Source organism: Galeopterus variegatus, unplaced genomic scaffold (genome assembly GCF_000696425.1).
Source record: "Galeopterus variegatus unplaced genomic scaffold, G_variegatus-3.0.2 Scaffold598, whole genome shotgun sequence".
Taxonomy (NCBI): domain Eukaryota; kingdom Metazoa; phylum Chordata; class Mammalia; order Dermoptera; family Cynocephalidae; genus Galeopterus; species Galeopterus variegatus.
In genome coordinates this window covers 150,176-166,456 of record NW_007726709.1, presented here as the reverse complement: position 1 = coordinate 166,456, position 16,281 = coordinate 150,176, and the positions used below count along the sequence as shown (strand labels likewise).

Genomic DNA, 16,281 nt, shown 5'->3' with positions numbered 1-16,281 from the left:
TCTCTATATGGGATCCGAACCCTTGGCGGGAGCACTGCCGCACTCCCAAGCGTCGCACTCTACCAAGTGCGCCACCGGGCCGGCCCCAAAATAATCTACCATTCTAAAGACAGACCCTTTCCTGGAAAAAACCAACCATGAGAATGAATTTAGTTTATCTTCAAACAGACCCACTCCTCCTTGTCTCCCAAATGCCCAATACTGAGGTCCTCTTCTTCCTCTCCTGCTTACTGTTGAAAGCTGCTCCCAGAGCAACATGTCTATGCATCCCCAAATTACATACCCTATTACTGAGCCCTGCAGGGAAGTTACAGTACTAGAGACAGGCATACGAAGGTGCCCACGCTACAATGATCAGCTACATCAACCCCCCAATCATTCCTTCAAAGCAAACACTAAGAACCTCAATATCACCTAGCATAGGTGCCCCTCTGCTGCTAATCCAAGCTTCTTAGTTGCATTACCTTAGAAGGTAAAAGGTCTTTGGACACAGTTAGTGACTAAGGAAAAAAAAGCAAGCAAAGAAATTTTCCTTTCTAATGCCGTATAACAAACCATCCCAAAACTTGTGGCTTGAAACATCAATAATTATTTGTGAGCCAGGAATTTGGGAGTGGCTCAGCTGGCTGGTCTAACTCAGGGTCTCTCCTGAGGTTGAGGTCAGATGTCCACTGGGGCTGCATTTACCTGAAAGCTTGACCGGGGCTGGTGAACTTGCTTCCAGGATAGCTCAATCACATGACTGGCCAGTTGGTACTGGTTTTTGGCTAAGAGCCTCAGTTACTGTACACATGTGCATCTCCATAGGACTGCTTGAGTGTCCTTGGAGCATGGCAGCTGGCTTCCCCCAGAGCAAGTGATCCAAAAGAGCAAAGCAGACTGCAATGCTTTTTATAACTTAGACTCAGAAGTCATGCGTTGTTTCTTCCACTATATTCTATTGATTACACAGAGCTATCTCTGATTCAGTGCAGGAGGGGAACTACCAAGGGCATAGATACCAGGCAGTAAGGACCACTGGGGGTCATCTTGGAGGCTGGCTACCACAGTACTCTTTAAAAGAACCAGCAGCAGGGGCAGGAAAAAGGAGGAGGAAAGGGAAAGGAAAGGAAAAAGGGAAGTTGGAAGAGAAGGAAATATTCTGATTCCCAAAAGCTGAGACTAGAGAGAAACAATGTGCCCAGTTCTCCCCAGAGACTCCTCAGTTCTACCTTACCCTAGCATACCTGAACCAAGTCCTGTTTCCTAGGCAGGAATTCCAAATGAGAAGCTAAAAGCCAGGAAGATGTGAAAAAGTTCCTCTGAATCCCAGGACGCAAGACTATCCTCCCTCCCTCCTTGCCCACCCCACATTTTCTGAATCAATGATGCAACAGTTACCTGAGGATGAATCTGTGGCTTGTCACACGTGGCCTCAAAGTCCAGCACTAAAAAGTAGTGATACCTCTGGGGAGGGAAGGACACCATTGCCGCCATGGATGCGCCAAAGCCGTGGGCCGCCAGCTTTCTGGTGGATATGGAGCAGAACTCCGGAACACCACAGGGAGAAAATAAGTGGGAGCCCAACACTTTTCTTGCTCTTGAAAGTAAATACGAAGAAAATCGAGCTGCTCCAGTCTGTAAAGGTGTTAGCATTGAACATCCAGAAGCATCTAAAACTTAGGGGAGGAGAGTTAAAAACAAAAACAAAACAAACAAACAAACAAAAAAAGAAACAGAGAGCCTGGGTTACTCCCCTCCCGCTATGGCCCTATTCCATCTAGTCTTCAGGAACATCCACACAACATGAGCCACTCCCCAGTGTTTCTGGTCCCCTTTTCTAAATCACAGTATTTGTTACTAAAGTTCAAGACCCTAACACCAGCACCTGCAATATTATTACAGCTCTGAGTCTCCCAGATCATTCTCAAAACAACATGCAACACTGGTCTTCATCTTTAAATGGAGCTCTAAAGTCCAAAAGAGAGAAAAATTCTGCGGTCACTTCTCAGGTGGCAACTGTTAACATTAAAGTTAAGGGTCTCAAAGTAACATGAGGTGACCCAGTTGCACAATCAGTGCTGGGAGCTAAGTAGACTGAGACAAAGAACAGAACATGTCCAAGGCTCTCTACTCAGCTCCATTATGAACCATTTGCCCCTGGCTCCCCTGTCTATATCTTGACATCTCCCCATACCCTTCTGCCTTCTCCCAACATGAAAGCCAATCACAGGACATTCTGGAGGTTCCCCACCCCCACACTAGTAAGTGGCACCCTGGGGGAATGAACTAGCCTGGAGAGCACAGCTGGCAACAGCCTTAGGCCTTCGCATTTGCTGCCTTCAGACTCACTCTCTACTAGAGGCCCTGAATGACTGCGGGACTTTTTAAATTGGGAAGAAAAAGAAAACCCAGATGTGGCAGTAATGGGAGCATTGCTAAAAGTCTAGTAAAGTTTTCTTAGTGAACATGTGCAAAAAAAAAAAATTCGATCACTTTTCCTTTAAGTTTTCCCTTTAAATTTACAGAATGTCTGCTTCTCAGAGGGCTAACTAAATATAAAAATCAAAGCCTAAGTTTTACTCAAAAATAACTCAAGCTTCCAAAAAAGAGAGAAACAAAGCAGTTTTGTATCTTTCCCCCTTTTATGCTCAACACTCAAATTTCCATCAACTTTAATTCTCAAACAAGAAATCTCACTTCTCAATACAGAGATGGCCATAGTTTATGCCTTCTGAAGCCTCATCCCAACAGAGCCAAAGGCTTGCCTCCAAATGGCTGCAAGTGGGCACCTGGCTCCCTCCACATAAGGTAGAGGGAATAGCACCTTGTGAAGTCCAGGGCACACTCAAAGGCAATGAGGTCACTACTACCTGAGTGGAAATGGACAATGCCAAGTACGGCTTCTCTTTCCAGCTCTCTCCTGACTCACTGAATGAGCTACGATAACTTACCTGCATATTTATTAGGATATATACTAGCGCAGATCCTCAATTTCCCTATCCCTATAGTGAGGTTTCATAGGAAAGTCAATGGAACTAAGATCAAAAAGTATTTTAAGTTCTTCATGGCCCCCGCACAAGCACGGCACTTGTTTTCACCATTGTTTTATAGGCTCTCCAAAAATGCAGCCCAAACTCCTCAGCCCAGGTAGACAAAGGCTGGCTTGAGTTTCATTACAGAATTCCTTCGAAAGGCAAAAGGGCCAATATCCCTCTGAAAGCTGGAATCCAAAATAACTTTTTACATCCCCCACTCCTGAACAATATTGGAAGCCTTGCTGAGATAGTAGATACAAGTCTGCTCAAATTACCCATTCTAGTTTGGATTCAAAGTCCCTCAGAGCCTTAGAATTCCTCCCTAACCCCTTAAAGTCAGGTCATGCATACAGACTTTTGAAAATCTTAATTTTCTTCCATGTGTATACAGTATACATAGTATATACAGTCGACCAGACCCTGTCTGCCAAATACTATAGGCAATTAAGCAGCATAATTAAGGAGGGCTTCCAGGTTTGAATCCTGGCTTTGCCACTTATCAGCCATGACACCTTGGGCAAGCTCTGTTCTTCAATTCCTCAACTGTAAAATAACAATAATAGTACCTACTCCTTAGTGAGAATGAAATGAGACAATACATGTAAAGCACTAAAAGCAGTATCTGGCACATAAGGACTCGATAAATGTTAGCTTATTATTATTACTATTACTATCCTATTGGGCTATACCCTCCTAGAACCCCATACTCTGGGCCTAAAATCCAATTAATGCATAAGGCAGCCACAGAGGGTAACTTTGATGTCTCCTGCATCCCTAGAATGCTCTAGACCTCCCATAGAGCATTTTATATATATATATATGTCCTATTCCCTCTCAGGTACAACACATTGATGGCCAGAGGTCTTCTTGCCTGTAGACCTTGCTTTCTCACCTGATTTCACCCAAATCAAAAAACTTCTCTTGTAGGAAGTTGTGAGCGTAGACATTAGGAGACCAGGCCTCCACATATCAGCAGTCACTGGGTTCCATACTTCCCTTACTTCTAACAAACAAGTTCAGCTCAAGTTAAGAAACAGAGGGTAGGGCCGACCCCATGGCTCACTCAGGAGAGTGCCGCGCTGGGAGCGCAGTGGCGCTCCGGCCACGGGTTCAGATCCTATATAGGGATGGCCAGTGCGCTCATTGGCTGAGCATGGTACGGGCGACACCAAGCCAAGGGTTGCAATCCCCTTACCGGTCACAAAAAAGAAAAAATAAGAAAAAAGAAATAAAAAATAAAGAAACAGAGGGTAACTCTTCCTCTTCCCTGCCTGAAAAATTCAGTCCTAAAGCCATCAAATGCAGTAGAGGAAGGCAGGTATCTACACCAGCTGGAGTGAGGGGAGCTGGAGGGGTCTGGGAGGTGGTGCCAGAGACCAGGCAGGGTGAGGAGGGTATCCATGCAGAGGTGGGAAGGTGTGGTGTAGATGTCAGAGCCAAGTGGGGGTGTGGAGTGCATCCACAATGGGGGCAGTGTGACGTGGGGAGTCAAGGGCAGGGTAAAAGAGGCACTCATGAGGGGTAAAGGGCAGTGGCAGCAATTGGAGATTAGTTACATAGAGAAGAATTGACCAAAAATGTCCATATATTAAGGATAATGGGAATCAGGCTTCTCACTGTTGGAGAAAAAAGTGAAAATATGGAAAGGCAGAAAAATCTGTGGTGTTGGATTAGAATTGGCAGTAAGAGTGTGAATTCATGGTTTCTGATATAGGCACAGATATTGACACAGATATATAAATCTAGATGTAAATGTGAGTATGAGTACATATACATGCAAATATACATATTCATGCACATATATTTTCTAGCTCTAAGGGCCAAAGAACAGCAATATTAAATAGCAATGAGCACCCAGTTGCCTTCTAAACACTATTCTCCACTAAAAGAACCAGAGCTCCTTGGAGAAATGGCTGATTCCAGGGCTGTGGCACAGAGAATATAAGATGAGCCTGGAAAATCTAGTTGTACCAGAAAGAACACTCAAGAACAATGGGAATGTATCAAAGGGATAAAGAAGCCACCTTGAAGAGATTCCATTGGCCAGTAAATAATTACAATAATGGATTATAAAGCACTGATAAAACAGAAAACCATGAGTCCATAAAGATATAAATTAACAGGTAAAATTAAAGTTTGATGAAGGATATTTACATAATTTCAAAGTATCCCCCATAAAATTCTTATTAATTACAACAGGAAAGCTGGCTGGATATCTCAGTTGGTTAGAGCATGATCCTGATAACACCAAGGCCCAGGGTTTGATCCCTGTACTGGCCAGCAAAAAAAAAAAAAATTACAACAGGGAGTAATTTTATAATGGAGAAGCCTGGCAGACATCACCTTAATCAAGTGATCAAAATGAACACCACCAATAATGGGATAAATAAAAATGATGTACCATCTGTAAAGATGCAATGAGAACAAAGCATCATTTTTGCTGCATTTTTGCTGAAGATGCATAACGTAAATCTAATCATGAGAAAACATCAGACAAACCTTAACTGAGGGACAATCTACAAAACAACCAGCCAGTAGTAATCTTCAAAAGTATCAAGGTCATGAACGTCAAGGAATGTTTACTGAGGAAAGTCTAAAGGAGACTAAACAGACTTGATGACTAAATGCAATCCAGGATTCTGAACCAGATCATTTTGCTACAAAGAACATTCCTGGGACAACTGGCAAAACTTGAATGGGGTTTGAGGATTAGATGGAAGTAACGTATCAATGTTAATTTCCTGATTTTGATGGTTGTTTTATGGTTAAGTAGGAAAATGTCCTTGCTTATAGGAAGTGCACACAAAGTATTCAGGGTGATGGGGCATTCAGTCAGCAACTTAACTCTCAAATGATTCAGGAAGAAAATTCTTTGTACTCCATCCAACCATTATATAAATTTGGGCTGTTTCAAACTTTTAAAAAATTATTTGTTAAAGTCCATATACAATGTGGCTTTAAAAAAAAACAAAACAGAGAACAGACAGTATCTGAGGAAGAGATCTCCCCATCATGCTCGCAGAAGGTATGCTGCATGCTCTCTTCTGGCAGGGAGGCTGGCAAAAGCCAGCCTTCAAAGCATCTCTCAGCCCAAATAGTCTCTCTCTCTATGCAGCTGAGTCTCCATCAGAAGAGCCCCCACTCATGCCCCCCTCACTGCCACTCCTGCCACCATGTAGCCTTCTCAGGAGACACACCTGCACTCCCTGCAGCGGCACCCCACCGGCCCTGGTACCCCCTGGAATCTTATGGATTTCTCTTTTCAGTTGATGTCCTTATACTTTAGTCACAGACTTGCAGAATATAAGTCTGTAGCTTATAACATCAACAGAAACTTTGAGTATCTAGTTCAGGGGCAGAACTCAAAAAAGTTTATGCTTCTGTGTATTTCCACAAACTATCTTTCATCAGAAAACAAGATTTATATACATTTATTCTCAGACATCCTTTCCTTTCTCCTAGCAAATTAAAGCAAGTAAGTAGCCTATGGCAAGGAGGAAAATGAATATTTCTCTCCTCAAAATGAAGGGACGAACCCCCCAATGGAGACAGGGGAAGGGTAAATAGGGACTGCCACAGGGCCAACCTGATTTGGAGAAACAGGCCTGAGCCACAGCCCCTGGAGGATGGTCTCTGTGCAGCGTATTTACACAACAGACACCAATGGCTCCTCTGCAGCCATTACTGTCTATCAGGTAAATAACACATGTGCCAAAACACACATTTAATGAGAGAAATAATATGCCTTTATAAAAAGTCTCAATCTGTATTTACCTGAGAGACCAAAGAAGCACCAAATCACCAGATTAGTGGAACCACAGAGGAGTCGTTCTGGTGTCTTGGGTAAATAGACATTTTATAGCCTCCATTACTGGAGGGGGAAAAGGAGGGCAAACAGAGGGGGTTATCCTTTAATATCCATGTACACAGGCCAGAGGAACCTTAGGAAAGGGAAAAGAAGAGGAGCCCATCAAGAAACATGTGGTCTACTTCTACCCACCTCCCCTCCAGCCACATATACTTGGAATCTCTGGGAGGGTATATATTTATACCATCCCTGGATGCAATCCATTCTATTAAAAGCCAAGTTAGGAGACAGAGGTACATTCCAGACAAAACTCAAAGGCACCAGAAGCAGGTTCTGAGTCCAGCTGACTGGAAGCACCTGGGACCACTACCGCCATAGCTTCCTCAGTTCCCAGTCCCGGGGCCAGTTCCTGTCCCAGTCTGACCTGTAGTATCACAAGTGCTCAGGCACCTGAGTCACAGATACAACAACAAAGAACATGGTAATACCTGTCTGGAACTCGTTCAGTCATAGGCTTTGTCTTGCACAGCTAAAAATAGCCTGGGAAAAATATAAATAAACTTCATGCCTTCAAAAGTCATAATCTTCAATCTAATGAATGTATCCTTACTGCCAGAGCACTTTCTGTGAAAATCACAGGTTGTCAAAGGTGAAAGAAAACCTAAAGGGTGACACAGTCCAGCCAGCCCGAGAAAATGAAGCCCAGATAGAGAAAAGAACTGCCCATGGTTCACACAGCAAGAAAGAGTAAGAACAGAACCCAGGGCTCCCAACTCTATGGCCAGGATCATGGGCCATTGCTCCAACACAAAGAACAGGCCTCACTACTCATCCCCCAAGCCTCTCTGCAGGCTCACAGAAGAGGCCAGGAGCCTGAGGGCTCTGTCTAGTCTGCTGTAGGCTAGAGATTAGAGACAAAACAAAGCTTAACATGCCCTGGAACCTCTATGTGACTTTCTGCTGGCCCCAAAGTGGAAAGGAAACAGGAATTCTAAAGCTGCGTCCTCATCTCAACAAAACATTCTCCTCTCTACAATCAGTCACTGCCTTGGCCTGTAGCTACAGCTGTTTCTGCTCCAAGGCAGGGCTAGGGAGAGCTCTCCCAACATCAGAAGCAGCTGCTAATCTCAAACTACCAGCAGAGCTAAAGTCACTAAAGGCCTTCAGGAACACCAAATTTTGATGGCAACATCACAGGCCACAGCAGGCTCACTGTCCCCTTCAATTGGCCTGTCTCAGCAGCTCAAAGCAGCACGTAAAAAGAGGTGACTGTTTGTGATTTGCTCACTATTTGCTAAACCATCAACCACACCCAGCAGCTTGGGTAAACTCCTTCCACGTGCCAAAGCTGGAAGACATCTCATTGCAAAGTCCTGCAAGTCAGTTGCAACCCCATCGCACACAAGAGGGGGCAAAGTCTTGTTTCCTAACGACACCATAAATATGCTAGAGATGGAGGGAGGACAGGGTATGGTAGTGTCATTAAGCACCACTCACACTTGTGACAGCATCTGACCCCAGAAGATTGGTACCCAGAACTTTTCAAACACCTCCTATAATCCTGCTTCCAAAATGGAGAACTGGTAGAAGCAAGGAGTCTTATAATCTAGTTGTTAGAAACTGGTAGTAGGTTCAAATCCTGACTCTACTATATACTCCTTGTAATAACAGCTACAACAATAACACCTATATCTTCAGGGTTCAATTCAACCATACAATGTTTATAAAGTGATTCACCCAATAGTAAGTATTCAATAAAGGGTAGCTACTATTGTAAGTACATGAGTAAGAAGAATGGGAAACACCATTTTCTTAAAATCTACTATAGGCCAGGCACTATATGGGTGATTTACATATTTTATCTCATTTAATCCTCCCAACTATGAAGCAAAATGGGTAACAGTATTCCCGTTTCACACATGAGGAAACTAAGGCCCAGAAGCGCTCAGCTCTTTGGGGCCCTGTTCTCTTCCGCCATGTCTGATGGCCCACATTTCCCTACTTAACTGATTCCCCCATCAGCCGTGGGGCTAACAATGCCTATCAACTTGAGTTTTTCTTTTGAGGTAAAGCGTAACTTTAATCAAAAGTAACTCAACCTTAAGTAACAATTGAGTCTGTCCAAATCATCCAAATCTGTTTCATTCTAATTATTTTTTTCTATTTTAAAAAGAGAAACAAATTACAGCCCTGAGCACAAAAGCAGAAACAGGAAGAGGTGTCTTGGATTGAAACAACCTCAGCACAAGGAACTCAAAGACTCTTCTCAAACACAATTCCAGGGGAGCAGATCTTCCCATCTTACAGAGTGGAGAAAATGGCAGGAAGCAGGGTTACAACCAGCTCTTGCTCGGGTCCCCAAATGTGATATTTCATTTTATAAATCTGTGCCTTGATACTCCCTCTGTTTTGTAATGCAGTTCCATTTTTCACCAGGCAAATTATCATTCTTTCTTCAAAACCCCGCTCAAATCTCCCCCTTTTTAGTAGCTTTCTCTGACATCCCCTCATAAAGTTAATTGCTCAAATGTGATCCAGTAGCACAGTTTATTCCTATTTCATAACTTTTATCTTAGTGTATTATAAGATGTTAGGTATCTGTTTCTCCCACTAGCTGTAATTTTCAAGGAGTTAGGGGAGAAGGATGGAAGACAGCAGTATAAGGTGTATGTGTGTACGTGTGTGTAAAAAAAAACTTATTTGACATGGTAATTCTTTGACTTATTTTGTCAGACTCTTTAATGCATTTTAAAATTTCAAATAGCATTAAAGAAGAGCATGAGATTACTTCACTGAAATGGCACATGAGTTTTATGGGCCGGCCCGTGGCTCACTAGGGAGAGTGTGGTGGTGATAACACCAAGGCCACGGGTTCAGATCCCATATAGGGATGGCCGGTTAGCTCACTGAGTGAGCATGGTGCTGACAACACCAAGTCAAGGGTTAAGAAATGGCACATGAGTTTTAAAAGCCCGAGAAACACTGAGATAGATCCTTAGCAAGGACCACATTTTATTCATTTCTGTTTTCCCAACGCCCAGCACAGAGCCAGGCACAAAGTATGAGTAAATATTTGCTGAATAAATCAATATCCCCAGAGTAATGATGCCAACTGCTCTGGAATTAGAACATGTTAGAACAGAGCAAGGCCTAAGCACCAAACAAAGCTTCTTTTCTTTCTTTTTCTATCCTTCCTCCTAGCCCACCCCATTCTATCTTCCCCAGTTAGAGAGAGAGAGAGGATTGTCTTGGTGCCGGAATACTATTAAAAGGATTAATTTAGGGACCGGTGTTTGGACTGTCACATCCAATCACTACCCACAGATCTACAGCTTCCCAAATCAGGCTCATGCAAAGAGGAATCAATTGCAAGGACACAGAGGGTCTGAACAGGCATACTAATGGTTTCCTTAGGTGCCAGCGGCCAGGTCTGACACTCCCATAAATTATCCGCCTTTTGATTTTACCTGTAGCTGTGGGGCACAAGACACAATTTTGAACATATCAAAGCAATCCCTCGTACCCGAGGCTCCCCAAGGAATGTACCCAAAGGAGGAAAGGCTTAAAACAACTACCCAAAGGGAATTTGCTTTCCAACAGGTCTGAAACTAGTGGTTATCAATTAAAATCCAACAGAACCAAGTGGATAAAGTGGGACCCAAATCAAGCCAAGCAGATCTAACCAACGCATGCATCAGACTGCAGTTCTGCAATGACTATGCATCTCTCACTCAAGGGAAAAGAAATCACAACAATAAACTAATACAATTTCATCTGGAGGTAAATATGCACTAGCTTTGACAGTACTCACAGTATGACCCTGGCCAACTCACTTAACCTTCCTGGGCCTCAGTTTCCTCACATGGAATTAGCAAGGATGAGAATGCTGACCACCTGACCTATTTCCCAGAGTGGAAGTAAAAAGTAAAAAACATTAGAGAGGCGATTTACAAAGCGGGGAGGGATGACTGGTCACACTTTGGTGAATTTCTATTGGGAAGCTACTCACTCAATTCACTTTACTGATGGCGTTGGGACTAAGGTCCACCCTGAAAAAAGTTCTGGGATTCTGAATGGAACTCCTGCTGTCTGAAATTTTCCATTCTTTATAATGGAGTTCCATTCTTTATAAGAGGAGTGCCTTGCTTTGAGAAAACTTCCTCGGGTCTGCTAGTTGTCACTGCCAGGGGCTATGTTTCTATCATACGGATACAATGACAACTGTGAGGACATACAAAATATACTAAGCCAAAGGCCAAGTCACACAACTACTGGCTGTTTTTAAAAACTTATTAGCTGTGTAAAATACTATTAGTAATAAAAGTTACCAAGACACTCTTCTTAGAGCTTTCCATACGTTCGTTATTAAATCTTTTAACCAATGCTATTAAGTCTCCATTTCACAAAGTGAAGCTCAGAGAGGTAAGTCACTCTCCCAAGGTTAAACTGATATGAGAAACCTATAGGTTCCCTCCAGCAATTCAAGTACACTGGGCTTGTAGGAAAAGGAGGACAAAGGAAAAGAGCAGATTCAGGACACTGGACATTCAACAAATACTTTATTTGGTCCCTGTGCCTGACATATACCATCATACCTGAACTGGGAGACACTTCCAAACCAGAAAAATCTGGTCTGCTACAAGCACTGAAACAAGAGACTGAGTAGGACACATAGAGAATAAGGACAATTCCCTGGAAAGCTTAGGAAAATGGGTCATCTTCTGTGTACACAGTTCAAGAAGTTCAAAACAACTGACATTACACTATGAGCCCTAAGACCAAAATCTCCAGAGCTCCATTTATTCCATACTTTCTTCAGGGGAAAACAGTTCCCAGTTCTAATTCATTCTATACCAATTTTCCCTTCATACATCTTTGCCAGTCTGTGAAATAGGAGCTGGTATCTCCAACAAACTGTTTGTAGACATCCTTTAAGCTCCAGTAGATGGCCAAGAAGTTAGTAAAGAGAACCAATATACACACGTGTGCAAAGATTCAGTTATACTCAATTTTTAAGGGCCAAAATACTGCCACAAAAGGGGAAATATATAATACTACCCATGTAACTGCCACAGCCTCCTTATTGGTCTCTCTGCCTCCAGTACTGTCTGTCCTCTTTAATCCATTCTTTGCACTGAAATCAGAACAAACTTTCTAAAACATAAATCTAATGTCAGTCTACTACTTAAAACCCTTTAACAGCTTCTTATTGTTCTTAAGGCTGATCCCAGGGTCAGCAAACTATGGCCCATGGCCCAAATCCAGCTACAACCTGTTTTTATAAATAAAGTTTTATTGGAATACAGCCACACTTATTCATTTTCATACTGTCTGTGGCTGCTTTCACGCACAACTGCAGAGTTCAGTAGAGTGGGTAGACAGGAATGAGACTCACAAAGCCTAAATATTTACTCTCTTGTCCTTTACAGAAATAGTTTGCCATCCCCTAGTCTAACCCTAAAGGCTTACAAGGCTCTGGTCTCTGCTTGCTTTTCTTGCTTCATACTCTCACCTAATTCTCCTACCTGCTGCCCATTAAGCACTATTACAACCACACTGAACTTTCTCAAACTCAGCAAAGCTCTGACACTTGGTCCCACATGTCTTCATCTAATTCTAGGTGAGGTTACTTCCTCTGAGAGGCCTTCCCTTGTCCACAAGCATGAATTAGGGACCTTTCTGAGTACTACCAAAGCACCTATATTTCCCTTATACAATTCTCAGAGTGTGTCATTACTGCCTCTTTACTATCTGTCTCTCCCATAAATTTGTAAGGTCTTTGGTGTCAGGGACCGTGGATGTTTGTTCACCACTACAATCCCAGGAACTGGCCCTTAGTTATTGAACAAACAGCCTCCGAGCCCCTGGATATCAAATCATCAGAGTCCGCCTTTTTAGCCAGCTCTTGATCCTTGTAAAATGGAGATAGGATGGGATTAGCCATCCACCCAATGGTGACACACAACCCAAATCAAACCAAGATCCCAAATGCCTTGGCCAAATACATTATCAAAAGCCAAATGAATGTGTTTCCTCCTACTGTCTTCAGATGTGTATTTCTCAGGATAAATGACTATTCTGGCTCTATTCAACCGTCCTGAACCTAAAGTAGTTGCTCGTTCAACGCCCATAAAGAAATGACAAAAACTCCAGAGTTTGGATCCTCCACCCCCAACTCTCATCACTTCATAGACTTTGGGTAAGTTACATAGACTCTGAGCATATGCTGCCTTTTCAGAAGAAGCTACAGAAAAATACAATCTGCACCGGCCCCCACCCTATACACACCCAAGCCCAGATACTCAGAAGGAAGAAGTTAAACTTAACCATGCAACAGGTTTCTCACCTCTCCTTACTTCGAAGATGCCAAGACTGGCAGCTGGGGATGCTGATGGATCTGTGAGAGCTGGAAAGCCCCAATGCTGTGGATAAATACACATCTCTGCAACAAGTCTATTTCAATACAAAGAATCAAATCCCCATTAAGGATAACACTACATTTCAAACTCCTAAACTCAAACTTTCGGATAACAGCTATCTATGTGGAAAGATGGTGCCCCTACAGAGCTTTCAGAAGCTATTAATACTATATTTGTTTTAGGAATGATGGATTTCATGTTCTCTAGTAGTATATTTTTCTTCCTAAGGAGGCTTACCTCCTAGAAACACTAAACATTTACAATATCTGGGGTGGGACCTGAGAAATGTGGCCATGAAGTGGTGGCGCTCTGGATAATTTTAGAATCCTGGTCTAATCAAGAAGGAGACACTGGTAAGGCTGACAATACTAGGAACTCAGGAACTGAGACTGGGCCAGGACTGGGGTTGCCACAAACCCACAGGCCATATTGCAAACGGCCACATAGACCAAGAAATGCTTTCAGGATACTTCCAAGTCTGCCTCAAGTTCTAAGAAAGTCACGGTAACCAAACCCCAAGTCAAAACATCAATGGATACCTATTATATTTAACACCTAATTCATCTTCCAAAGGACTAGAAGTTGGAGAGATGCCCTTGTAAGCTAGTGATGCTCTTTGCACAGAGAAAGAACTAGGATTAGAACCAATACATTCCTGTCTTCCATTCTACACATTTAAGAATTTATTCTACTCATATGCCCTGGGAAAAAGCCACTCACCAATTTACTCCACCACAAAGAAAACATTTTTCAAAATGAAAGGGAATGAAAGCACTTTTATTTGGAAATTTCACGTTGGAAAGAAAGCTCTTAGCCAAGCTCTACGACCTAGCTAGCCGATTACTTACAGGATCTTTGGGCAGGAATTGTTAATGAGCTTTTAATTTGGAGTGCTTAAGTTGCCAAAGTGCTATGAGCTCCAGTAAAGTACCACAGAATCCATAAAGGAAAACCTTATCAATAACTTCCTGGCTGCCTACTGCCCCCACCCCTCACTTCCCAAAAAAGGCAGCCAAGTAGGTTTCTAACCAAGATCACAGACACACATTAGTGGAGTCACACTCCAAGTCCCTGTTTATAAATTGGCTTTTAAATGATAGGGGACTCAGGTATAATATACTTAAGCTCCAAGCACAAACCACTAAAACAAGGCATACTGTGTATGATAAAGTCAGAATAAACCAGAATTTGATGAAGCCAATTTCTGGTAGAAATTCCACAACCAAAAATCATTTATCCAATCACAACCTACTATAGTACAAATAAAGTACAGTCTTTAGCCAATAGAGTTCATGTTTAGTTGCTCTTCAGCTGGGAGACTAATGAAATGTTCGACAAGAGTAAATGCCATAGAAGCGGCCAGAGACCTCTGGCAGAGGCAATGATGGGCACTATCAGTTGCAAAATTCAGCCCTAAAGACAAAATCCAAATCCCCAATGAAAGGGCCCACATCCAGGTCAACAAGGAGCGGTTATATTTTGCAAGAACTCTAGGCAAGCTTCAAACCATGTCCATGTTTTGTTTGAAGAAAACACCTGTTGCTAGACCATTTGCAGGAAAAGCAAACAGAAAGCTAGCCAAATTAGGCCCTTATTCACTCCTTCCACCATCACTACTACCACCACTTCAGATTTACAAAGAGGTAAACTGCTAACCTTGTGAGTGTGCGTGTCAGGGAGGGGAGAAAGGGGACGTTGTATATACTATCTTCTTGCTCCATTTCTAACCTCTGTGGTCAAACCTTTTTTCCTCTTCTCTAGTAATCCCAGGTAAGAAGTCAGCCCCCTTAATCGGCTCACCCAGACTGTCTTGCAAAGCCCTGGCCCGCTACCCCACCGACAGAACGTTACTCAGTAGATCATGCATTTAGGGTGAGCACATGGGCCAGCACCCAAAGCTGCACAAACTGCGCGCCGCGACCCTCACCCCGCATGCATTAACCAGGGCCCAATGGCGAGGGGGGGGGCTCTTGGCATCACCCACCCCGGGGTGTTGCCCCCAACTCGGGCCCATCCAAGTCCAGGGGAGCGTAAGGGGAGGGGCAGGGGGCCAGGAGACCAGCCCTCCTTCCCAGGGCCGCCCCCGTCCCCCGTCAGCTGCGGGAGAGGCTGTCGCCATGGCAACGCCCCCTCCACGGGGCCAGCGCGGCAGGCTCCCTCCAGGTGCAGGCCCCGACGTCTCCCTCGGCCTCAGCAGGCGCTCAGGGCAGTTGACCGCGGCGGGCGCGGCTCGCGCCGACTGCGGCGCCAGCTAGGCAGAGGCAGGGCCACCTCCGCCCGCTCCCCACCGCCCGTTCCCGGCCGCCTCAACAGCGGCAGCCAGCACCACGAGTCCACAACACACCGACTCACCTCCGCGCACTCTGACCCCTACCGACGCGGCGGACAGGCGGGCGCTGCGGCCAACCGCTGAGCCCGCCGCCGGCCACTTTGACCAATGGGAGGTTGTGGGGCGGGGCTTCTTCTCCCCAAATGCTCGCTCTCCCGCCGACATGCGCGCTAAGGTGTGTCAAGATGGTGACTCCCGGCGGCCAGCTTTATGGGACTTGTAGTTTTGAGGTTGCACGTACTCAGAAGGTTAGGGCGGGGGTGTCGCTTCTGAGCTTTGAAAGGGATTTTTTTTAAAACGAAAACTTTCTCAGGCCTAGAGCGACGCAGGTCCCCACCTCCGTTTTCCCACCTTATAATATACCTCTAGGTGAGTATAAGCTAAGGTGACATATTCTATTTAGATGACACCTTCTCATGATTCGTTCATTCGACAAGTAATTATTATCATCTGCTCTCTGATGTAGAGCCCTGGGGAGATCTGAGAGGAGGGGGATTTAATGAAGATGAAAGAGCTTCCACAGTCATTCTCTCCAGTCAGCTGGAGAGAACTTTGGCCAAAGCCAAAAATGTCTTTCTTCATCTATGGTCACCAGGTTATAAACCGGGAAACCCCAGCCTTGGCCAAGCCAGTGATGGCTTTGACAACCTCCTCATCAGTCAGGACCCATCCTCTTGGCCCAGCTTCAGCTACCAAGCCCCTCTGTCT

General features: G+C 44.1%; 1 protein-coding gene across 4 annotated transcripts in view; it reads right to left on the bottom strand.

The window, feature by feature from the left end:
- Positions 1 to 15,629, bottom strand: part of ERI3 (ERI1 exoribonuclease family member 3) — a 129,844-nt gene extending 114,215 nt beyond the window's left edge. Inside the window, exons 1-3 of one of the 4 annotated variants that reach the window (XM_008570377.1) lie at positions 15,597 to 15,610; positions 13,172 to 13,247; positions 1,381 to 1,658 (exon numbers count right to left, since the gene is read on the bottom strand). In XM_008570377.1, the coding sequence (XP_008568599.1) occupies positions 1,381 to 1,635 (255 nt within the window). In that variant the 5' untranslated portion in view covers positions 1,636 to 1,658; positions 13,172 to 13,247; positions 15,597 to 15,610. Of the gene's footprint in view, positions 1 to 1,380; positions 1,659 to 13,171; positions 13,248 to 15,228 lie in introns of all 4 variants that reach the window. The other 3 variants (XM_008570374.1, XM_008570375.1, XM_008570378.1) reach the window with 3 other exon arrangements.
- Between the last annotated feature and the right edge of the window lie 652 nt (positions 15,630 to 16,281).